At 47.0% G+C, this 23,760-nt stretch overlaps 1 protein-coding gene across 2 annotated transcripts; it reads left to right on the forward strand.

Moving 5' to 3' along the window:
• Positions 1-949: 949 nt before the first annotated feature.
• On the forward strand, positions 950-22,986 carry Arhgef5 (Rho guanine nucleotide exchange factor 5). Of its 2 annotated transcripts, none has more exons than XM_046434160.1 (15): positions 950-1,058; positions 7,051-10,180; positions 10,703-10,760; positions 11,194-11,258; positions 11,465-11,718; positions 14,684-14,844; positions 15,396-15,548; positions 15,841-15,970; positions 16,222-16,296; positions 16,714-16,803; positions 17,363-17,520; positions 18,161-18,322; positions 19,917-19,987; positions 21,557-21,661; positions 22,259-22,986. In XM_046434160.1, the coding sequence occupies exons 2-15, from the start codon at positions 7,063-7,065 to the stop codon at positions 22,414-22,416; spliced, it is 4,758 nt and encodes a 1,585-aa protein (XP_046290116.1). In that variant the 5' UTR covers positions 950-1,058; positions 7,051-7,062; the 3' UTR covers positions 22,417-22,986. The 2 variants fall into 2 exon arrangements, with proteins under 2 accessions (XP_046290116.1, XP_046290117.1); XM_046434161.2 differs by having other exon boundaries at positions 977-1,117.
• The last annotated feature ends 774 nt before the right edge of the window (positions 22,987-23,760 follow it).

Here is a 23,760-nt window from a genome sequence, read left to right on the forward strand (position 1 = left end):
TAGATATACTTGCTAGTGCATGCACATGTGCAACACACACACACACACACACACACACATAGTTCTGGAAAGAAAACACACACCACCATATATATATAACCACCCTAAAATGAACTCAGGAATACAGAATCAAATAGATGATATCTACAGAAAAGACAAGGACATATTGTCTTAAAGATACACACACGGGGCTATGGCTCAGGGGTACAGCACTTGCCTCAAACATGTGAGGCACTGGGTTCGACCCTCAGCACCACATAAAAATAAAAAAAATAAACCAAATATGGGCACTGTGTCCATCTACAAAGAAAAAAGAAATTCTTAATTAAAAAAAAAAAAAGATACACACATGTAGGCCCTGAGAGAGAGAGAGAGACAAAGGCAGAGACAGAAGGACACAGAGAAAAGAGAGACAGACAGACAGACAACAGACACAGGGGAGAAGAGAGATCAGAGATAACCTAAGCAAGAGACACCTTGATCCCATAGAGACAGCAAACGTCAAGGAAGAGAGACTCTCGTCGGGGCCTGAAGGTGGAGGCGCGCACAGGCCAGCGACGCTCCGACGTGCAGGACACAGGAGGCGAGCGCACCGGGCAACAGCGCGCAGAGCGGCGCGGTCCACGCTGGCCGGGAGAGGACCTGGAGCCCGCAGAGAAACGCCGAGAGCTTTCGGAGCACGAAAGCGCAGCCAGCCCCGACCCCGCCCGCTCCTGGTGCCAGAGCCCGGGGTCCCTCCGGCCCGCGCGCCCGGCGGCCGCGCCCTCGCTCCCCTGGACGGCGGCGGCCCGCCCGGCTCTTCCCCGCCGTGACGCGGCCGCCTCCTTCGCACCAATGAGGCTCGGGCGCCTCGGGCCCCTGCCCCTCCCCCGGGAAGGTGTGTCCCTGTTTCCTCACCTGAAACTTCCTTAGCAGAGCCCGATCCCTCCTCCCGTCCGGGCGGCAGGGGCGGGCCGCGGGTGGGGCGGCTGGGGCGGCCGGGCCTGGCCTGGGGACTGCGGCCGGCGCCGGGACCTGGAGGGGACTCTTGGGCCCGGGCAGCATGTGACACCGACCAGGTGGGTGCCCTCCTTCCTCCCCAGCCCTGGGCTCCGGGCCGCCGGAGAGCCCGGCGGAGGTAAGGCAGGGACAGGAAGAAAGAGGAAACTAGGCCTCCCCGGGGACCTGCCCCAGCTAGGTCCCGGGGCGCAGGCTCCGGAAATGGGGGGCTGGGTCGCGGGCAGAACCCCGAGTGAGGGGCTGAGGACCCCGATCGGGAGGAGGAGGGAACCTGGAGGGTATACCCTTGCCTGAAAACTCTGCTTCCAGCCGGGTCCCCGCCTTGTAAATGGGCACCCTGTCCCGCGGTACCGGGGCCAATAATCAGGGCTCGCTCTTCAAAGTCTGGCCCTGGGGAAAGCTAACCTCTATAATAAGGAATAACTGAGATTCCCTCTCTAGACCATTCTTCACCTGGAGATGTGTTGTTGGCTTCCTCTGCGTAACCAGGCCTGGGCCTTCCTTCGTTGTTATCTTCGTAGCGTTATGTACATATGTGTGCCTGTCTGTGTGCACACCTCTGGACCCTGCGGGTCGAGGCTCTTTAACCTGAAACAGTTTGCCTGTATTTGGGGAGCTTCCTGAAGCTTCAGTTAGTAACCACATTGCATTCTGAACCTAGGGAGGTGGGAAGGGAGCTGTTTAGAGCTGGGGGCTGGGGTGAGGGTGCAAGAGGCAATCCCAACACTGGTCTAAGCATCTTTACAAATGCCTTCCATTGAGGCCTGGGGGAGCTAATCCTGGTGCCACTTGCTTTCAGATCTCAGTCCCCTTCTCCCCTTCCTGGATCTTGGATTCCCAGGACAGACTTGCTCTCCTGTCTACCTAGAAGTGAACTCTGGCCAGGACTGTTGTCAGACTGAGGGGGAAGGGCATGTCACACAGGCTAGGGAGACAGGGTGGTTTTCCTTTTCACTTCCTTCCTCTTTTCTTCCCCCACTGCACTCCTGGCTCTTGCATCCTTGACCTGCTCCAGAAACCCCAGCTCCCAGGGAATCAATCAGCAGTAGCAGGGTGGCCTCTTCCAGCTTCCTGCTCTGTCTACACCTGGAGCTTGAAGAAGCTAGGCCCTAGCAAAATGGGCATCGATGTTTTACCAATCTGTGGGCATGAAACTGAAGCCATGACCCTTGAAGACCTTTGAAGGGGGTCCTGGGGACCTGGGGGGAAGAAATGAGAGGTGTCCGTTCTGTGTGAGACTGTGGCTCAGGAGGAATTTATGCCATGGTCACAGTCGAGAGGAGAGAGAAGTCAAGAAAAATTGAAAGAAAACCCTCCTTTGAAAAAGATACAGGGATTCGAGATGTAGTCAAGAGCCTTCATACCTCTGGGTTCTCTAGAGTGTTTGGCTACACATACTGTGGTCTGTCTGAGGTTGTCTGTGGCCACATTACACACCATGTCTGTGGGATAGACAAGAAGACGTCATACCTGGTGTCTGGAGTGGTCAGTTGATATGTGATGTGGACAGAAATGGGGCCACTCATAGGATCATGAATTGGACAGGAACAGCATTACTAAAATGGTGGTGATGTAGACACAAACAGGTGACTTACAGCATCTGGTATAGACAGGCTGGGTCATGCACAGTGTCTGTGGAATGAACAGATGCTGGTCACTCAGTGTGTGTGCAAGGTGGACTACAGCAGGCCACCCTCTATGTTAAGGACACACACGGGTCATGCATACTCACATTTTCTATGGATGGCACAGGGCCACAGGTGGGCTAATAGTGTTCTTATCTAAGACCATCATCAATAGTGTTCTTATCTAAGACCATCGGGTCTATAGGTAGTAGATGATGTGAAATTTTCAAGTGTTAAGGAATAGAAAACAATTCATAAGGAATTACAGTTTTCCTCCAGTGTATAAGACAGGTCTTAGCAGCCAGTGGTCCAGAAAGCTACCCTTATTTTGATACCTTTGTAGAGTTGGGGGCAATAACCTTAAAACAGTGAATAAAGTTAGGCATCTGAATGATGATCTTATTTTTGAAATCAAAACGTATATTTTTTATCATGAGCAAGAGGATATTTTCCTAAGGAGGGCAGAAGTACAAAGTATAAAGGCACAAGTATTATAATCTCAAGATTATTACAATAATTTATGTTGTAAGTCAGAATATTTGAATTGCCATTTCTAGAAAACCTAGGAAGTTTGGTCTTCAAAAATACATATAGTGCTCAACATCAGTTCAAAGAAAAAGCAATGTGACTGGAGGTGGGGTATCTTTGAAATAGATATTTTAAAGAATTTTATGTCTGATGACTAGAAATGGACAAGAGCTAAGGTGTTGGGGGTCTGTAAGAGAGACAGCAAGCTCTGGCACATACTGTTAGTGGGGTGACTTGAGCTTTGTCTTCTGAGAAGTCACACACAGATGAAGTCATGCAAATGCAAAATGTCTCTGATCTGGAAGGAGGCCAGATCAGCATGATGCGGTGCCCTGTCTTTCCTGTGCTCACATTAATAGTGATTACTCACCCCCAGTGCAGAAGGAGATGAGGATGTTTGCACTCTAACGGAATGGGCAATGCAAAAATACTTCCCTTCTGATGCCTTTATCTGAGTAAGACACCATGTTCTACAGATTTCTTTGAGCTTTGTCACATTCTAGCTGTGTCATGCATGGTTGCAATAGGATTACTAAGACTGGATCAAGTACAGGACTATGGAGAATGTCTCCCTTTGGGGTGAATGGTGTCTAAGCAGAAAACCAGTGATGTTTCCAAATGCATAAAAACAGTGTTAGAAACAGTGTTAGTGGACAGATATGTGCCACTAGATTGGAACTGAAAATATCCAGGGAGCACATGATATAGATAGATAAAGCTTAGGTGTCGCAGAAACACTTTTATAAATTCCGTGACTACTTGTTTTAAGGCCATGGTGGTGTATATGAGGAGTAAGGCCTGGAAAATACAGATGTGGGTGAGGGGAGAGGATGGAGTTAGTCAAACCATCTCCCCAGGGAGTTAGGAGCCAAGTTACAGAAAGTATCTACAAGGACCACATATGTTATTTAAGATGTGGTGGAGACCGTAAAAATCACATCACAGTATCACCTCCAGTGGTTATTATATTTTATACTTAAGGGATAGATATAGGGAGCAAACCACATACTGTCAGTTACCCAGAAACATAATAGTTCTTCAACATGGGTACAGTTATGTTAGACATATTTTGCCCCATGTAGATGTATCCACATCTATGGATGACCAGGAACTTGTCCAATACTACTTTCTCACAGGGGCCAGGGTCCTTCTTCTTTGGTTATATAAGGCTCTATTGCTCAGAGACCTCAAATGTTCCTTACTGTGGGGAGGAGTGGTGTATACATGCATATGTTTGCATATATATGCATATGCAATTGCTCAGCATTCTGGTGATGAGCTTCCAGTTCTTCCGCTTTAAGCCTGCACCAGACAAGAAAAGTTCAGGACCAGATACAGGATGGAGTCTATGAGGCTTCTGGAATCTTCCCTTGACTGATGAGCTGCCAGCTTCCTGACAGACAGACTTCTGGGTGCTAACAATAGACTTTCAACAAGGGATCTTGTTTTAGATTCACCTATGCTATTTGTTTAGGAAATTTGGGCTAGTGTCTAGGGTCTTAATCGTTAGTTTGCTTATCTACAAATTAAGCAAAGTTTTCTTTGTCTCCAAGGGTCCCTCTAATTTATAAATTTTATATATCTCTCTCAAACTTTTTCTCTCAGATCAACAATATCTACTATTTCTATGGCTCTTAAAAACAATGAGATTTTTTTTTTGTTGCCTCATTGAATATTCATTAGAATTGTGAAGAAAGTACTTTAATCTCATTAAAAGTTAAGGGATGTTCAAATAGATTAAATGATTTAGACAATTGTCTTACAAAGGCAAATATTCAAAAAACCAAAACAACTAAAAATCAAACCACATGCCTTTAAATCTCCATTCTTCCTTGGGTCATGTAGTTGACTGAGAGCCAACTAATCTTCTGGAAAGGGGACTGAGCAGGTTACATGGCAGTGTTTGTGCCATGTGGTGCTCCTGGTCTAACCACAGTGACTATCAAGAGAAGCAAAGAATTCTCTGGGGCAGAAGAGGATTCTAGGTGGAGACAGGTGCCGACAGGTGGTGAAGTTGCTGGGATGAAAGGAGGAGGCCAGGTTGTGCAGCTTCATGCTGAGTATTGAGCTTTGTCTCAAGGGCAGTCAGAGGCCACTGATGAATTAAAACTAGAAGTGATGTTTTGAAGATCACTCTGGTGCATTGTGGAGAATGAGATGGAATGGAGCAAGATGTGTGGAGATCGGTGGACAGGCTGCAGTAGCCTGGTGAGAGGACACAGTGTGCTCCTGGTGTAGCCATGAAGATGCGGAGCAGTGGTCAACCCTGAGGAGTATTTTAGGAGGTGGATCAATAGGACTGGGTGATTGATGAGATATGGCAGATCTGGCCCAGGAGATAAACAAGAATTTTATTCTTTATGTAAAAAAATATTTATTAAACACTTAGTATGAACCAAGTATTGTGCTAGGTTACACAATTGAACAAGCTAGATGCAGTTCTTAATCTCATATAGTTTATCACACCATAGTTGAAAGGAGGGTAATTCAAAATACACACATAAGTACCTAATTTTAATTGTATAAATACTACAAAGGAGAAGTGAAGTGAATTATAATTGATAATTGCTTTAAAGAGAAGTAGAGTTTAACCCAGTTAGAGCATTGGAAACCTAAGACATACATCAGGGAAACTTCATAGTATAAATAACAATGGAAAGAATATTTCTGAGGTCAGTAGTGTTCAGTATAACTCCCAGACATGGTATGTGACACACTCTCCAAGATAAGAGTCCATTGAGCTTCTTTGGAATTAATAACATGATGATTCTAAGGGATGCTGGAAAATCGGGCCATTGAAGTGGGGCCGAGGCAGGTAGGATGTGGGGACATGAAGACAGCAGATGGGCACAGCACCTTCTAGCCATTTGAAAGATGAGGAAGACCCAGGGATGTGTAAATACTGATGGAGTAGTGCCAGGAGAGGACTTGAAGGTGAGAAAGCAAGATAACCCACAGTCCTGAGGGAGCAGCGTAAGAAAAGGTGAAACTTGGAGAGAAGGGAAGATGGAAGGAGTGGAGATGCAGGTTGCTGTGGATTGCAAGAAATCAAAGTAGCAGAGGCTTCTGAGTTCTTTACAGAGTAGGAGATGAGCTGTTCTGCTGGAAGTGACAAGAGAAGCAGGAAGGTCACACTCTTGAGAAGTAGTGGGAAGAGTGTACCTAGTTGCTGGGGAAGAGGGGAGAGTGAGATGATGAAGGGACACAGCTTTATGGGCCACAGTAAATCTAATAAATTAGTTATCATTCCACTTTACAGCAGCTGCCTCTATAATTGAAAACAAAATTATTCATTAGTTATGTCTCTCCTAGACACTATAAAAGAAGGAAGGTGAGTAAAATCAAGACCCTGCATAAAGCACATGAAACTATTGTACCTTGCTCATTGGCTGTAATAGCCTGACCTATTTTAATCCCGTCGACAGTTTAGGAGGAAGGTCCTACTCCCAACACGGCTTCTCTGGGCTATTAGATCTAGGGTGTGTCACACACTGTGTCTGGGAATTATATGAGGCTGAGTCACTCTGAGTGTCCGGAGAGTCGACAGGGAGAAACAGACAATGACATAATAGAATCTAGAGGGCAGCGGCCGCTGGGGGCTCTTGGCACTCTGACAATAGCCTTATACTGTCATTGGATTATTATCTGCTTCCCCCATGAGGCTGCAGGCTCCATGAGGACAAGGTCTTTATCTCATTCACTACTGAATGTTCTACACTTAAAAGGGTCACTAGGGAAATCTTTATCAAATAAACAAATAAATGAGAAGTTTATAGAGGATACTGCTTATTTGGATGAAGACTTTTTGTCTCAAAAAATGACCCAAAATGGAACGAAAGAAATGCCCTACTCTTCTTTGCAGTTTCCTTAGAAACCTTTGTCTTATATTCCTCCATAGGATTCAGCCCTGATGGAGGCTGAGGAGCCCCAGCATGGAGCCTCTACTCCCATCCCTGCGGTAGAAGAATTCAGAATTATCCCTGAAGCTATCATGAGGAGCAGCCAAATCCCCACCATGGAGCTTGAAGCCCAAGAAGACCAGGACCCATCTTATAAGTGGGCCGAGGGACATAGACTCTTGTTGATCCAGCCAAGAGGGTTACAGGACATGACTGACTCTGTAGAGGAGGGCATGCCCTCTTTCTCAGAGGAAAGTTTTGCAGATGTGGAGACCAACCAGGAAAGCCTTGTCGCGGAGGCCTATGATACCCCAGGACACCAGGAGGCAGTACCCCAGAGCCTGGCAGACAGAGGACCAATGATACCAGCTCCCCCAGAGCTCTGGACCTGCCCTGTCCAGGGTGAACAGCTAGACAAGTTCTCAATATCCAGTGACCTGGGCTGCAGAATAGAGGTGGAATTTCAGCCAGACCTCACTTCTTTGACATTGGGGTCTAGAGAAGCAAAAGAGAAGGAGGCACCCTCTCCCGACACCTTTGCTCAGACTGTATTTTGGCTTCCCTGTGAAGAGCACCCTGCAGACATGAGCCAGACTCAGGGCTCTAGAGGTGGAACTGTCAGCCAGAAGGAGGAGCAGGAAAGTCAAGGGGGAGAAGAGCTCTTACAGCCCCAGGAGACTCTGGGGCTAGAGGAGCAGGAACAATATGAAATGGAATCTCAGGGGAAAGGGGTTCTGGGGGAGGATGCTTGTTCTGGTGGGCTTTGGGAGGAGCAGGAACAGATGGTGGAGCAGGCTAATGGTAAAGAGGGGGTACACGGGCAAAAACAGGAGCAGGTACAAGATGGTGTGTCACTTGGAGGACGAGAGAGAGAGAGACTCAGTGGGGAACTGGAGGTTCTGAACTGTGGTGAGCAGGGTCAAGAGGGGAGGGAGAGGAAAGCCCAGGGTCAGGGAGACCTCGAAGAGGGGGGACAGAGGAAGAGGGAGCTGAGGGGGCCTAAAGAAAGTAGGGTGGACTCTCAATACATGGAGAATCTAAGCTTAGTGGGGAAGTCAGAGGAAGGACCTGGAAAACAAGATAAGAGTCTAAAGGGGAAAGTGATGGCGGCAGAGGAGGAGGAGCCAGGGAGCTGGGCTGGGGGTGGGCTGGGGGCGGTGGGAGATGAGAGGAGCACAGAAGAGGAGCAAGGTACTCATTGTCCTTCCCCCCTAGCTCTGGTAGCCCCTGAGGACCATTCTCCCTGTGACTTACTTCCAGATGCCTTTTGTCCCGTGACCCAGATTCCTCAGGCTGAGGAACTATCCCCCAAAGCTCTAACCTCTGCATTGGAGCCAAGAAGACACTTGCCCCAGCCCATTTCTCTACCTGGCTCCTCTCCTACTGCAGAGTCACTGGACAGTATAGTAGCTCACAGTGACCAGCAAAAAGAGTCCGAGCTGAAGAAGAGGCCAGTGTCCAGCCAGGAGACTGAGATGATCTCTGCCCGTACATCTGTGACTCCTCCAAGGACACCAGAGTCAGCTGCTTTTAGTTCTTCTGAAGTCTCCCCCGTCACAGCTGCCTTATCATCTGAGAGTCCCTCGATTGGCTTTCCTAGGAGGGAGACCCCAAGAACCTCTTTCTCAACTGACACCCTATCTCCCTGTGGGGCATCGGAGACTCCCTTGGTGGCCCTTCACAGCTCCCTGTCTGCAGTGACCACCCAGGACCACACCTCCGATGGGGCCAGCCCTCATAGCTCCCCAGCCAATTGCAGTGGGACCATCCAACACCTAAGGAGCAACTCCTTCCCAGGGTCCCACAGGACAGTGCAGACTCCAGACCTGGTGGGAATGTCACTTTCTTTCTCCCATTCAGAATTACCCCAGAGGCCCCCAAAACCTGCCATTTATGGCTCTGTGACCCCAAGAAGGGACAGAAGGAGTAGTAGGGACTGCAGCGTAATTTCAGAATTCCCTTCTGCATTATCCACCCTGAGGCAGGACTCTCAAGAGTTCACTTCAAGTCCAGAGAGACCCTGCAGTCCTCATAGCAGCCAGCCATGGGGCTCTCTCCCAAATTCAGCTTTTACTCCAGGGTCTCCTGCCTACAGTTCTTCCCCACCCACAGTCTCCATGGAGATGAGGATCCATGAATCTCTGAACCCTCCTCCCCTAGAGAAGAGACACATCCACTCTTCCATGGTGGAGAAAGATGGCCATCTTTCTACACTGGTCCCCACAGTAAAGCGACACAGCCATCCTCTTTCATTGTCCTCAAGTTTAGAGATACATGGTTCTCCTAAAGGCCCCCTTCCCCAAATTCCTGACCCCCTTGTGTCAAGGCAACACCGACCTCTGCCATCTACCCCAGACAGTGCCCCCCATACTCAGACCTCTCTCCCCCACAGGCTGAGATACAACAAGCCATTACCCCCTACTCCTGATATGCCCCAGTCCCACCATTCTCCCATCTCTTCTTCTAGTATCCCAAGGATCTACAGGCCTCTACCCCCTGTCCCCATTATGAATCCTTCCACCGAACCTCCTCCATTGCCCCCAAAGTCTAGGGGTAGGAGCAAGAGTACTCAAGGAGGACTTGTGAATTCAGGGGGTCAAGCCAAACCAAGACCCATTGGCCAAGACTGGACCATCTCCACTCCCCCCTCTACTGGACGCACCTCTTGGCCTCCAGCCACAGGCAGATCAACCGAGTCTTTGGCTTCCACCAGTAGGAGCAAGAGTGAAGTGTCCTCTGGCATGGCCTTCAGCAACATGACAAACCTTCTAAGTCCCTCTTCCCCTACTACTCCTTGGACCGTGGAGCTCCAAAAGCCCACCACCAAGGATGAACCCGTGCTCTCAGAGGAGCCCGAGGGCCATGTAAGAGGAGTGTTGAGAAGATCAGACCCCCAGGAGGGAAGCAATGGCCAAAGGAGGTCTTCTGTTTGCCCAGCGAGGCAGCCAGAAAAGCCCAGCCATCCCCAGCTGGAGAAGGCCTCCAGCTGGCCCCACAGGCGGGACACAGGGATCCTGCCAGAGGGCAGCGGTGGACAGACTGGGGGGCGTGGCGAGGGGTCCAACAAACACAAGGGCTGGAACCGGCAAGGCCTGCGCAGACCTTCCATCTTGCCTGAGGGCTCTGCAGGTGAGCAAGGGTGAGGGCCATAGTGACACCACTGTGAGGCCTGCTCTTTGCAGCTTTCACCACCACGTCCCATCTTCTGTCCCCAGGGTCACTGCTGTTCCCTCTGCAACTTCACTCCCTCACATCTTGCCTTCAACAGAGAAACCCTTGAGCATCCTCTCCTTCCCTTCAACCTCCACATCTCTTTTCAACCCGGGCCTTCTTTTAGTGTCTGACTTTTTCCCCCCGATGTTGTCTTGGATTTTTTCTACTTTTCAGCACCTACCTGCTTGGAGTAGAGAGAGAAGGTCCCTTCTACTTGTCCCATTCCTATTCTGACGAGGGCAGGGGATATAGCCGAGAATGGTTTCCTTCGATACTCTGTACTGGACTTTTTTCCCTCCCAAATTCCTTTTATTTTATTTTATTTTGGTTTTGGTTTTTCCTTCTGGATACCTGAATTCTCACTGTAAGAGTTATCTTCTTCATTTTCTCTGAATGTCCCTCTGAAATCTTAGTTATGTCACCCATTTCTATTTTCAGATTCAAGAGGTTCAGCCATGGGCAGATCTCCTGGACCCACAGATGCCGTTGTTTTCCGGTGAGTTACCTTCTCCTAATAGATGCACTTTCTTTCTCTCTCTGCTTGGGATGCTAAGATTTCATAATCTGGATTTTAGTTGATATGGGTTCTGGGACCTAGAATGGCTCATGGCTCTCTCTTTGGGGAGGGTAAAGTGGGGAAGAGAGACACCAGGAATCCAGGGCAGGGAGACTGAACTCTACCTGTGGGCTCTGTTGGCTGAGTCTTAAAGTCATCCATCCTTCTCAGTTCTTTGATCTTGAACTACTCCCCATGTAAAAGTTCCCAACCATCCTGAAGAGGGTCAGGATGCAACTCTGCACCTCTCTAGGGAATTGGGTCCTGACATCCCAGCACGTGCCAGGCAGGTGAGAGGCTTTCTCATCTGCAGTTGCCCGGAGTCATCTATCTCATGGCCAGCAAGCACCTCAGAGCCTTCCTTCCTCCACAGGGAGAAGAAACCAAAGGAGGGGACAGGAGGCTTTTCAAGACGCCGCTCTAAGCTCATCAACTCCTGTGAGTACCTTGGAGTGGGTCTGCAGGCCTAGGTAGGCATTCTGCCCAGGAAGGGACTGGGCCTCATGGTTGTCGGCAGGCTGGGGTGATGTCTGCAGGAGAGAGAACTGCCAGGTCAGCAGTAGCTGGGCAGCTTCCATCTTTCCCTGGGCCTCCGTTCACCTTCCTTTTCTTCTTCTCTTATGCGTCCTCCCATGCCTCTGTAGCCCAGCTACTTTACCAGGAATACAGTGATTTCTTTCTGAACAAGGAGATTCAGAGCCAGCAGCGGCTGGACAGCCTGGCAGAGGCCCCTGGGCCCACCTCCCCGCGGCAGCCTCGGAAGGCGCTGGTGTCCTCAGAGTCCTACCTGCAGCGCCTCTCCATGGCTTCCAGTGGCTCCCTCTGGCAGGAAATCCCTGTGGTGCGCAACAGTGCTGTGCTGCTCTCCATGACCCACGAAGACCAGAAACTGCAAGAGGTACCAAGCAGGGCAGGGTGTGGGAGGAGAAGGGGTTACAGGAAAGCTGGCAAGGTTGCCTTGCTGACCTTACTATCTCCTACTCACAGCACCACCTCTAAGAGCAGGCTGTCCCCACCCCATGCTCACCACCCACCCACACCCCCCACACACACACACACACACAGTGACCCTGAATCCTCTCCGTTCTGGAGAATGAATTGTTTTCTGAGTATGAGCCCTGTCCTCCTCTCTGCTTCCTCATGCCACTGGTCATCTGTGCATCTGTGCCCACCGGTTACTGATTTGGGGCTTGTGTAGAGTAACAATGCCTGTGAATTTGTTGGATGAACTTCATCCCATGTTTCAGGGTAGACTGAAATTTCCCTCTTCCTGCAAGATTTCAGGCTACACTGAAGTTTTCCTCTTCAATCAAGATTTTTTTTTTTTTTTTTGGTCCCTAGAAGAGGGCCCCGGGGAGTTGATCTAAGAGGCTTTAGAGCATCTCTTTTGGGTCTTTATTCCCAAGAGCAATACTAGAGGCTGTTAGTTGGGTTTTAAGCTATCACTATTAGCACGTTTTCCATCAAAAGCTTCTCTTAACTCTCAGATCTATCTGAAATATGGCATGCAGCCTTTCTTCCTAGGAAGGCAGTAGAGCAGGGTCCAATAGAATAGTTTAAGAAATTAGCTTTGGGAGTAAATGACCTGCATGGGAAGCTCACTTTAAGATCTGCTGTTCAACTTGGCCAAGTTACTCCATCCTTCTAAGCTGATGTTTCCCCGTTTGTAAACTAGAGATGCAAAGAGTTACTGGAGAAGTGAAAAGATGAGAGCCTGGTACTCAAGAAATGTTGACTATGTTAGTGCCATGTGAGGTGTACCTGGTTCCCCACTTACCAGCTGTGCAACTTTAGGCAGGTTATATAACTTCACTAAATCTCAATCTCCTCATCCACACATTGAGGTTAAAATGCCTACCTTTCAAGGTTGCTGGGTGGTTTATTTTATTCATTTAGTTTTTGTGGGATGAGAAATTGAACCCAGGGCTTCTCAACCACTGAGCTACATCCTCTGCCCTTTTTATGGTATTTTGAGACAGGGTCTAAGTTGCTAAGGCTGGCCTCAAACTTGTAATCCTCCTGCCTCAGCTTCTCAAGTAGGTGGGGTTACAGGCATCACCACTGCTATGTGGTTTAAAAGAAATAACACGTATTTAGTTTGGCATCGTGGCTGGTGCATAGTTTGCTAAATGTTAGTGCTGAGCTTTCCCTTTTCATCATCAGGGAGGAGTAACAGTTTGGCCATAAGAATTTAATGGTAAACAATGCTTTTACTACCACAGAGACAGATGTTTTTAGGTTTTTCAAAGCTCAGACTTGAAGGCCCTGTTCTCACCACCATTTTTAAAATACATTGAGAATGTTTAGAAAATCACTAATGTACCCATATTTCTTATTCAAACAATGGGATATGACACAAACTTTAGCTCTGTCTCCCCAACTCCAGCAAACTAGGAAGTCTCCAGGGCTCCTGGTCCAGCTCTGGCCTCATGTTTGTGAGAAGAGAGGCCTCTGCATCTCTACCTCTTATACACACACTTGCATGTCATAAAATAGCCCCCTGGGGACTACAGTGTGCTGTCACAGGCTCCGTTTCTTTTGACTGTCTTTGGGAGGGGAGAGCCACTCTATCTGCATAAAAAGACAAACTGAGGTTTAGAAAGATTCAATGAACCACCCAATGTCGCAGGGTCAGTGAACACTGGCCCCAGGACCAGACAAACCTGCAACATCAGCTCGAGTGCTGCGGTGGGGGAGGTTGTTGGGCCATGTCATTGGCCATCCAAGGTGTGTGTGTCTTCTTTCTCTTTTCTATCCGGGGTCTATCTTGAAGCCACATGCCTGGGTGGAAAGCATGAGAAGCCCACACTAGTCATGGCCCTGAGTCTTGCACCTCCTGCTGGAACCTCCAAACATGCTCTCAAGGGCTGTGTTTTATGTTATACCACAACTGCACCATCTTGTTCTCAGATATCCAGTTTCTTTCCATTTCTCCTCCCACCCCAACCTGATCCATCAGCTTCATTCCCTAAAACTGTTCCTGTCTCAAAGACAACTCTATCATCCACCTAGTGACTCCACTGTTCACCTCGTTCCCTGACTTAAACACTGAGGCGTTGACTGTGGCCCTTCCTTCCTATTCAGGCCCCATTTCTAGCAAGTAACCAAGTCCTTCCAGGTCTGCCCCCTAAATACTTATGAAGTTGGCCTGCGTACCCTCATCCCCTTGTTTCTTGAGGGTCTCATCTCTCATCTGGTGTTATCACAACATTTCCTACCCTGGCTCTCTTTACCCTTTACCCTTTACTCTCTTCTCTACATTGTTCCAGAAATGTCTTTATCAGAAAGCACATCTCATCAAGTTATTCCCCTATGTAAAACCTTGTGTTTTTTTTCCCTTATCTTCAGTCTAAACTGTTTTACATTGTTTATTTAACTTTCTAGACCTTGTTCCTATCTCTCTTTGCCTCTTCCGCCTCATCTCTTGATACTTTTGTATAATTGGTTCCCAAAATGCTCAATTTATTTAGGAACATTTTTTTGAAATAAATGTTATTGTGTATATTTAAGGTGTACACCCTGATGTTAGGAGATATATATATATATATAAAGATTACTGCAGTGAAGCAAATTAGCATGGTCACCATTTCTCATAGATATCCATTTGTGTGCATGTTAGTTTCTTGATCGGCATATTTTTGCCTTTGGGTGCTTGCACATGTTTTTCAAGCTCTGGTTTAAATCTTGCATATTGAAATAACTCTTATCTGTCCCCCAGATCAAGTTAGATTCTGCTGTGACTCTGAGCTATGAAAGGGTCTATCTTATTTAGATCCCTAACCCTAGAATATTCCTTAGTGTCTGGTATATGCCAGAGAGCTAGCAAAGTTTTTCATTAGTCTTCTTCCTTTTCAACATCTTAGGCCAAATTTGAGCTGATTGTGTCAGAGGCCTCATACCTACGCAGTCTACACGTAGCTGTGGATCATTTCCAACTTTCAAGCCAACTCAGGGCCACCCTTTCCAACCAGGAGTACCAGTGGCTCTTCTCTCGGTTACAGGATGTTCGAGACGTCAGCACCACGTGAGACTATCTTCTCCCAAGTACCACTCCCTCAGCCTCAGTATTGTTAGCCACTGAACCTTCAGTCAGTGTTTTCCCCCTTAGAAACCTTCCCTTGGCCATATCTCAGGATGAAATTGGGCCTCAGCTATCTCCCTCTATGATTCCAGATGGCTGTAGAGATAGGAAGAGCAAAGAAGCAGAGACAGTTGAGGTTAGACAGGCCATCACTGGATAAGTAAGTTAATGAGAAAAATGTCCAGGGTGACGGTTGTGGACATAACTGCGGGCATGTGCTGCATTAGAGATGAGGTGAGGAAATCATCTGAAGATGGGAAAACCAGAATAAGATAGAAGAAAAGCAAGAAATAGAAGATGAGAATCAAGAGTTAAATCAGGAGCAAGCTAGCCATAGCCTTAGAGAATCCTAGTGTGTGGCAAGGAGCACAGAGCTAAGGAAGTCAACAGAAGTTACTAATGGGAAGAAGTCAGAAGTCAGGGCATAGCAGGGGTCAGCCAGCTGCTGAGTTGAGGCCCTAAAATTTCACGAGACTTGTTTAAATATTGCACAGGTTCCTTTCAGACCTAGAAGAGAACTTCGAGAACAACATCTTCTCTTTCCAAGTTTGTGATATAGTCCTGAACCATGCTCCAGACTTCCGCCGGGTCTACCTGCCTTATGTCACCAACCAGACCTATCAAGAACGCACCTTCCAAAGTCTGCTGTGAGACTGATCCCCATTCAGTTCTTGGTGGGCCCTGCAGTGACCTTGTGCCAATCCCTCACCCAGAGTGCTGTCCCAAGGGTTCATGTCCCTGTGCCTGCGGTGTGGTGTCAAGCCCTACCATGCCCTCCATATCAGATCTTCTCAGCAGTCACATCTGGGCCCCTCTGCAGCAGATCCCACCATTGTCTCCCAACCCCAGATATTCCACTGAGCGTCCATTACCCATGCCTTCACGGAGCCCCCCATCATTCCCCATGTCCCTCCTCACCCGAGGTTCACTATCATGCAGGAACAGCAACAGCAATTTTCGAGAGGTCTTGGAGAAGCTGGAGAGTGACCCCATCTGCCAACGCCTTTCCCTCAAATCCTTTCTGATTCTGCCCTTCCAGCGCATTACCCGTCTCAAGCTGCTGCTCCAGGTATGGGTCACCACCCTTAACTCAAAGGGATGATCCTGAGAAGCTTCAGGACAGAGGACCATCATTCTTTGGCCATTCACCTCCTGTGGAGGATGTGAGCAGTCTCCCCACTGCACACACCCTTCTTTCTCAGAAATATTTGTTGTTGAAATTGTATCCCTAGGCTTCTCCATTAATCAACCTCCAATTATCTCTTCCTATTTGTTTATTTCTTCCTACCACCTGGCTCCTGCCTGCTGTTTATCCTATAGAACATTCTGAAGAGGACACAACCTGGCTCCTCAGAAGAAGCAGAGGCCACAAAGGCCCACCATGCCCTGGAGGAGGTCAGCAGCTACCCACTCCCATCCTGATTGTCCTTCACAGACAAGTCATCCCTTCCTCAGGCCCACGGCTCCAGACAGCATGGGAGGTGGGATCCTGTTAAGGGGGAGCTCAGCCTCCTCCCTGCATCCACCACACCTCCAAGCATGTCCACCCACAGCCTCCTCTTCCATACCCAGCACCATATACCAAGGGACTGCGCTCCCACTCCCACAGCCCCTCACCCAGGAGCATTCTGTCAGCTTGTGCAGAATACACCAGAGTCCTAAGGCTTGACCTCCGTGTTCCCTTCAGTCAGTGCCAGCCCAGGAGAAAAGAGGAGGCTGTCATATCCTTTTCCAGATTGCTTTCAGGGAACTCTGAGATCAAAGACTCTAATACAGTACTTGTCCCCTTTCCTCGCCTTGCCAAACCCTCAGCTGATCCGAGACTGCAATAATAATGTCCAGAGGATGCGCCGGACAGAGGAACTGATCTACCTGAGCCAGAAGATTGAATTTGAGTGCAAAGTGAGTTAGTGCCCAGCCCCCTACTCTGCCCATCACTCTCTATGGCATGTCCCACAGGTCACCTTCTAAACAGAGTCCTCTTGTTTCCCTCTTTCCAGCCTCCAACCATCCTGCCTTGCTTTCTGTTCTGTTTCTGGGATACACAAATATCCTCTTCAATCTCCAAAACTATTGTCACTTTCACGTGAAGGTGCATAACTGTGTGCATATTATATTCTTTTGGTGTTAAAAAGGGAGGACAAATACATACACACAAACACACACACACACACTATATATATATATATATATATATATATATACATATATATACACACATACATACATACACACCCACACACACATTTGCTTGTGACTCATAGGGAAACTCTGGAAGGATTATTTAAAGAAGGAACCGCAGTTTCAAGGAAGAGGAGGAGTGGACAGGATAGTTAGAGGGTTCAGAGGGAAACAGAATCTAAGCAGGTAGGTTATAAGTAAGAGAGAAGACAAGGAAGAGATGGTTGGTGAGGAGGGGAGGACTGTCTGTGACGCTGCCTTCTCTCTCTTCTGCCCCTAGATATTCCCACTCATCTCACAGTCTCGCTGGCTGGTGAAGAGTGGGGAACTGACAGCCCTAGAGTTCAGCGTCTCCCCAGGGATGCGAAGGAAACTGAACACACGTCCAATCCATCTGCACCTCTTCAATGACTGCCTGTTGCTGTCCCGGCCCCGAGAGTCAGTGGTTGGAATAGGAGGCTGGGAGAGAAAGGGAATGGAGGAGTCAAGAGGGAAGGCCTTAAAGGAACAGAGAAGGGTTGTCTTCTTAGAGGATCTTCTCAGTGGTTCAACCCATGGAGTCCAGGTCATAGCATAGAGAAGAGAAAAATGAGCCCAAAGCAAAAAAAGAAGACCCCACCAAATTATGTCATGAGGAGTTATAAATGCCTCCATAATGGAGTTATAAATGCCTCAAATGATCTTAACCACCTTCTGAAATCATTTTTTTGTTTGTTTGTTTTTGTTTTGTTTTTTTGGTGTGTGTGTATGGGTATGTGCACGCTTTGGGCTGGAATCCACCTGCTAGCCCAGAGATACTTAACTAATTTCAGATCTTATTTAAGCTTGGAAAGTTTATATTCATTCTGTTTCTTCAACTTCTTAAAGTAACCCATTACTCATTGCAAGGGATAGATGTTTTGCCAAATTGGTGAGGACACAGGAGCTACCATCTTGAAAGCAAGTTAGGACCATTTTGTGGTTTTTATAGGAATTTTCAGGCTGCATATGCTAAGGACATAGAGTTTGAATCCAAGAATGTGAAGGTGGATATAATATAGAAAGCCTAGAGTCCACTGAAAAGACTTCTATTTTGCAGGGGTAACCGATTCCTGGTATTTGACCATGCTCCCTTCTCCTCCATCCGGGGGGAGAAGTGTGAAATGAAGCTACACGGACCACACAAAAACCTCTTCCGCCTCTTCCTGCGGCACAACACACAGGGCACCCAGGCCGAGTTCCTCTTCCGCACAGAGACTCAGTGAGATGGGGCTGGGCAGGGGCGCTGGTGTGGGTAGCCTGGGAAGGAAATGGGACCAGGCAAAAAAGATGTCCAGGAAACCACCTAAACACTACTTAGCCCCCTCTGGACTGGGGGCCATAATGGAGAGCTCTAAATTCCCAGAGCTAAGAGGCAACTTGCAGGAGATCACAGGCAGGAGGAAGTTTGAAGTTGCCATTAAGACTCAGCATCTATTTTATATCCTTTACTCAAAAAACTAAAGAAGGGGGATGGACTGGTATGGAGTAAGCAAAGAATTTACATCCTGGTGTCTGTGAGTTAGCGCTCATGTGTGCAAGCCAGAGACCCTTCAGTGCCATGGCTGCTGGGCCCATGTATGAATAAGACAAGCACTGGGTGCCTTTTGCTCCTCCACCCCAACCTGCCTACTCCATCTTCTGTTAAGCAGAAAGTCATAGTGCTGAGAAATTTGATTGGCTTATCTTTTCAATGATCGTAACAACTAATATATTCATTTGTGCATACATCTTTGGAGATCAACAATTTTACCTATAAAATCTGGTTCACAGCCAGGTGCAGTGTCACATACCTATAATCCCTATAACAGGGAGACTGAGGCAGGAGGATCACAAGTTGGAGACCAGCTGTAGCAACTTAGCAAGACCCTGTGTTGCTAAGTTGTCAAATTTTAAAAAAGAATTAAAAGTAAAATAAATGTGGTACATAATGCCTATAACAATGAATTCCCAGAAGACTATAGTATTATCAGTTTTATAAAAGATATGAGAAGAGTCTTTCTTTAAAATTTCCAACATATCATTTGAGAGTTCCTACATTCAAGAAGATTTTCAGTTTCGTCCCTTGGAAGACTACTCAGGGTAGTACTGATAACTCACCTTCACTTATGGAACAGAAAGGCAGATAGCAGGTTATGTATGGTAAATATCACATAAGCTATGTGATATTATGTATGGTAAATATCATTATGTATGGTAAATATCACAGATGCGGTTATGTTCTCTTTGTTTAGTGCTTTGGGTAGAATTTTCCAGTAAAAGTGTCAGCTCTCAATTACCTAGGCACATGTGGAAGCAGAGGTTAAGATAATGCAAAACCTCCAGATGATTATAAAATTAGGATTACTTTGTACAAGAATGACAACAACAACAAAATACTAAGGTATTTCTCCCCAGTTGAATTATTATCACAGAATAACTTTTTATTTTTGAAATATTTGATTAATATGGGCAAGGGAGTATCAAGAATCATGCAAAGTGATAGAGGGAATCTAAACTGGGATGAACATTTTACTTGGCACAATTTCCAAAATGGAAAGTCTGCATGTGTATAATTGACAGGTAACTTTATACCCCGACTTGGGAGGTATAAGGAATCTGGAGGGGGGAAAGAAAGAGGGAAAGTGTGAAAGACATGTTAACCTACAGTTCAGGATGGTACCAGGTTCCACCACGTAGGGTCCTGGTGACTTTGTGGTGAAATCACTGAACTAGAAAGTCCTTCCCACAGCTATTTGCTTCCCAATCATTGGCTATGATACACAGCCCAAGGCTGCAGTTGTAACCGAAAATACCACCCTATTTTGTTTTCTCAGAAGTGAAAAGCTTCGCTGGATCTCAGCCCTGGCCATGCCAAGAGAGGAGTTGGATCTGCTGGAGTGTTATGGTGAGTGAGGATCATCAGGGTTAGAGGTCTCCCCTGGACACAGGAGATCAGGGTGCTGGGCGGTAACTCTGTGAGGCTTCTGTCGTTGCTTTTCCTCAGACTTCCAGAGTGAAGCTTAAACACTGGAGCTTCAACACTGAGACACATCTGCTTAAAATTGCTCTTCACCATGGCAATGCCCTCCCCCCCACACACACACCCTGCCATAGGCTATAGTTTATTCATTCTAAGATATTTGTCCCCTTAAGTCCATTCTGCTGATTTTGCCTGGGTTTTACTAATTCGAAGGTGTTAGAAAAATAGGGGATCACAGGAGGATAGCAACACAGATTTGTCCTAACCATGCCCCTTCTGTATGGGATGGCCTGAGGTCACTTAACTGGAGGGTCCCCAGTAGCTGCAAGTTCACATTCTGAATTTGTGTACATTTGTGCCAAGATGGACTTCTGGCTCTTATATCAACTCTCAGTTGTCCACCAGCAAGGATTTCCTAGTTTATGTCCAGAGGAAAAAAAAAAAAAAAGAACTCAAAGGAATACTGGGTTTTTAGTGTCTAAAAAAAATAAATGAATATAAGGAAGCTTTGAAAAGGAATTAGGAGAACTAAGCTATAACTGAAATCTGTTAACTTCCTATATATTCCATTAGTTGGCTTCCCTGGTGGATAAGGGGGGCAGGGTAATTTTTCCTCCTTCATTATGATCTTAAGAATGGTAGATGGGGAGGAGTTTTAGAAAAAGAAGTACAAATAATATGCAGTCTTGTGCTTGTTTTCTGGGAGAACCAGTGCAGGGTAAAGCAAGAAGAGCAATACCCGCGTATGATGGAACACTTAGAGGTCAGCCACACTCTGAACTTTGTTATCTTCAGCCTCAACTCATAAAAATATTTTTATTTTTATTTTTATGAACCAGGCATAAAATTATAAATAATTTTATGCCTGGTTCGTAAAAATAAACAGATATCCAGCAACTCCTCAAGAATCATCTTGATCAATAATTATCTTGGTCACTCTATGAGGATACTGAAGCCAAAGGGGATTGAGTCCCTTGTCTAGTGCATAGTTGGGATTCCACTGATGGAGTCTCCCAGTCTCACTTCAGACATTGAAGGAAATGAAGAATGAGTCACAGGCTCAGATTTTACCATCTCAGTGGAGAAGCAAAGCACATAAATGGAACATTTAGAAGAGGGAGACGTGGTTTCTTACCAAAAGTCAGTTTTAAGAAGTTCACAATCCATTGAAGACTAAGGGACTGGGGAGGGGTTCAGAAGGAAGGTGGGTCTTCAATAGGATCTCTAGTATTTGTAGTAAACAAATAGTGGTCGTATATTTCTCAGTCATCTTCTCCAGAGAAAGAATTTTTGATCCATTTCAGTTTTGGTATTTTTATTTCTGTATCAACTGCTTGGTTCCTGGTAGAAGATGAATGTTTTTCCAAACTCCCCCTTTGTTTATGAGCCCACACTTACCTCCAACTTAAGTCCTGCCCACTTCTCCCTGCCATTTCTCGCTCGTGTTCTGGGCTCCTGCCTCTTCTGATCTCTCTTCACCCTTCTCTTCCAAAGACTCCCCACAAGTCCAGTGTCTTCGCGCCTACAAGCCCCGAGAGAATGACGAGTTGGCACTAGAGAAGGCCGACGTGGTGATGGTGACTCAGCAGAGCAGCGATGGTAAGCGGGAGACTCCAGGGGGAGCAGGCCAGGTGTCCGAGGCAAGACGTGGGGGTGGTTAGGTTCCTGGGGCTGCTGTAACAGAGCAAAGTTATTCTCTCGCAGTTTGGTAGGCAAGAAGTCCAAAATCAAAGTGTTGGCAGCGCCATGTCCCTTCCGAAACCTCTAGGGAGGATCCTTCCTATCCTTGTCCAGTCTGATACAGTCACACATGTTCCTTAGCTATAGCAGCACATTTCCAGTCTCTGCCCACGTCTCCCTGGGGCCCTCTTCCCTCTGTGTGTGCCCAGGTTTCCCTCTTTCCATAAGGACACCAGTTGTATTGGCTTAATGGCCACCTTATTCCAATATGAGCTCAGCTTAACTGTACTAATTATATCTGCAACAACCTCATTCCCAAATAAGGTCTTGTTTTGAGGTCCCAGGGATTAGGACATCAACCCATACTGGGAAAGGGAACACAATTCAACTCCTAACAATGGGGAAGACTCAGGAATGGGCAGCTGCAGATTTCACCAGACCCAGGGCAGCCATATTTAGTACATGGGGAGGCTAGCCCCCTCCAGGTAATTCTTTGTGCTGGCCCTGTGCCCACAGGCTGGCTGGAAGGTGTGAGGCTCTCAGACGGGGAGCAAGGCTGGTTCCCTCTGCAACAAGTGGAGTTCATTTCCAACCCAGAGGTTCGTGCGCGGAACCTGAAGGAGGCCCATCGAGTCAAGACTGCCAAACTACAACTGGTGGAACATCGCGCCTAGCTGTTCCCTGAGAGGAATCTCAGGAGCCTAAGAACAAGCTGTTCATGGAGACGGCTGCCCTCTGAACCTGCTGCAGAGGCTTTCTGTGGACCAAGAACTAAGTCCAAGGACAAAACCCCGTTAACCCAGCCACTCATCCCAGGCCTCCTTTTCTGTGCTTTGTGCTTGGTGGGGGGATGTTGAGGGACTTCACACTGGACTCTGGGATCCTTTTTTCATAGGAAAAGGGCCTGAAAAGCCTTATTCAGGGAACTTTACTTCTGCTACCATACGGTCCTAAAGCATCCTTGGCTTCCAGAGTGCAGATTTAGACCCGGCCCAAGTTCCAGTCATGGTCACATGTTCAACACTCTGACCTCAGGCCACTGGAGGACAATGTTCAAGAGGGATTGACACATCAGATGGGAAGGTCAAGCTGGTGACCTCTAAGGTATCTTTCAGCCTCAGAGTCTCCGCAGTTGTTGGTGTGAACGCCGCGCGTGCGTCGCTGAGATCTGTGTCTCTAGGTGGCAATGTGAGGGGGTACTCTCTTGCCATAATAAACACCTCTCTGAGTGTTTTCTTTTCAGACTCCTCAGACTGAACAAATTTCAAAACATGGATTCCCATAAGAGTTCCAGCCTATTTTTTAGGTGTCATGAAAGAAGGCCAACATGGGGTGTAGGGTGTGGCAGCTGCTTTGTGACCCCTGAGAGTTTGGGCAGTTGTTCTTCTTTTCATGGTATCAGAAGTAGAAGAAGGAAGGAGAAGTACTCGATGCATAATGAAAGCCCCATTCAAACCCTGTTTACTATACCTATAAGGTCCAGATATTGGCTAGTTTGGGTGGATTTGACAAATCCTATTCAGACCATTCACGATTTTCTTATTGTGGCTCAAATCATTATGAAGATATCTTCACAGAAGTTTTAACTTCTTTATGAAGGCAGCATGGCACAACAGAAAGAGTCCTAGAATCCAAGTCAAGAGGCCTAAAGTGCAGTTACCACAGGCTATGATTCAATCTCTCCATGTCTCCGTTCCCTTACATGTAGAATGCAGGATCAGACCAAGCAAGCTCCAAAGTCTTATCCAACTCTAACCATATATTTTTCTCTGTCTCCTTTAAGATTACCTTTCTCATTTGAAGGGTATCACTAAATTGTTTTTGTCACAGAGAACTGTTGTATGATGTAATAATAACCTAACATCTTCCATGGCATCTTTTAAGCTAGATCATTATGGTCTTTCCTTGAAGGTTGCATTGCAACTTTGTAGAAAGGTAAGAATAAACATTATAAAGTTTGTTCTATCTCCAGTTCATCATGATAATGACAACACAGTATCACTTTTGATAACACTATC

This window comes from Marmota monax, unplaced genomic scaffold, assembly GCF_021218885.2.
Source record: "Marmota monax isolate L192 unplaced genomic scaffold, Marmota_monax_Labrador192_F-V1.1 WCK01_AAM20220418_F8-fsc00122, whole genome shotgun sequence".
In the NCBI taxonomy this organism is placed as follows: domain Eukaryota; kingdom Metazoa; phylum Chordata; class Mammalia; order Rodentia; family Sciuridae; genus Marmota; species Marmota monax.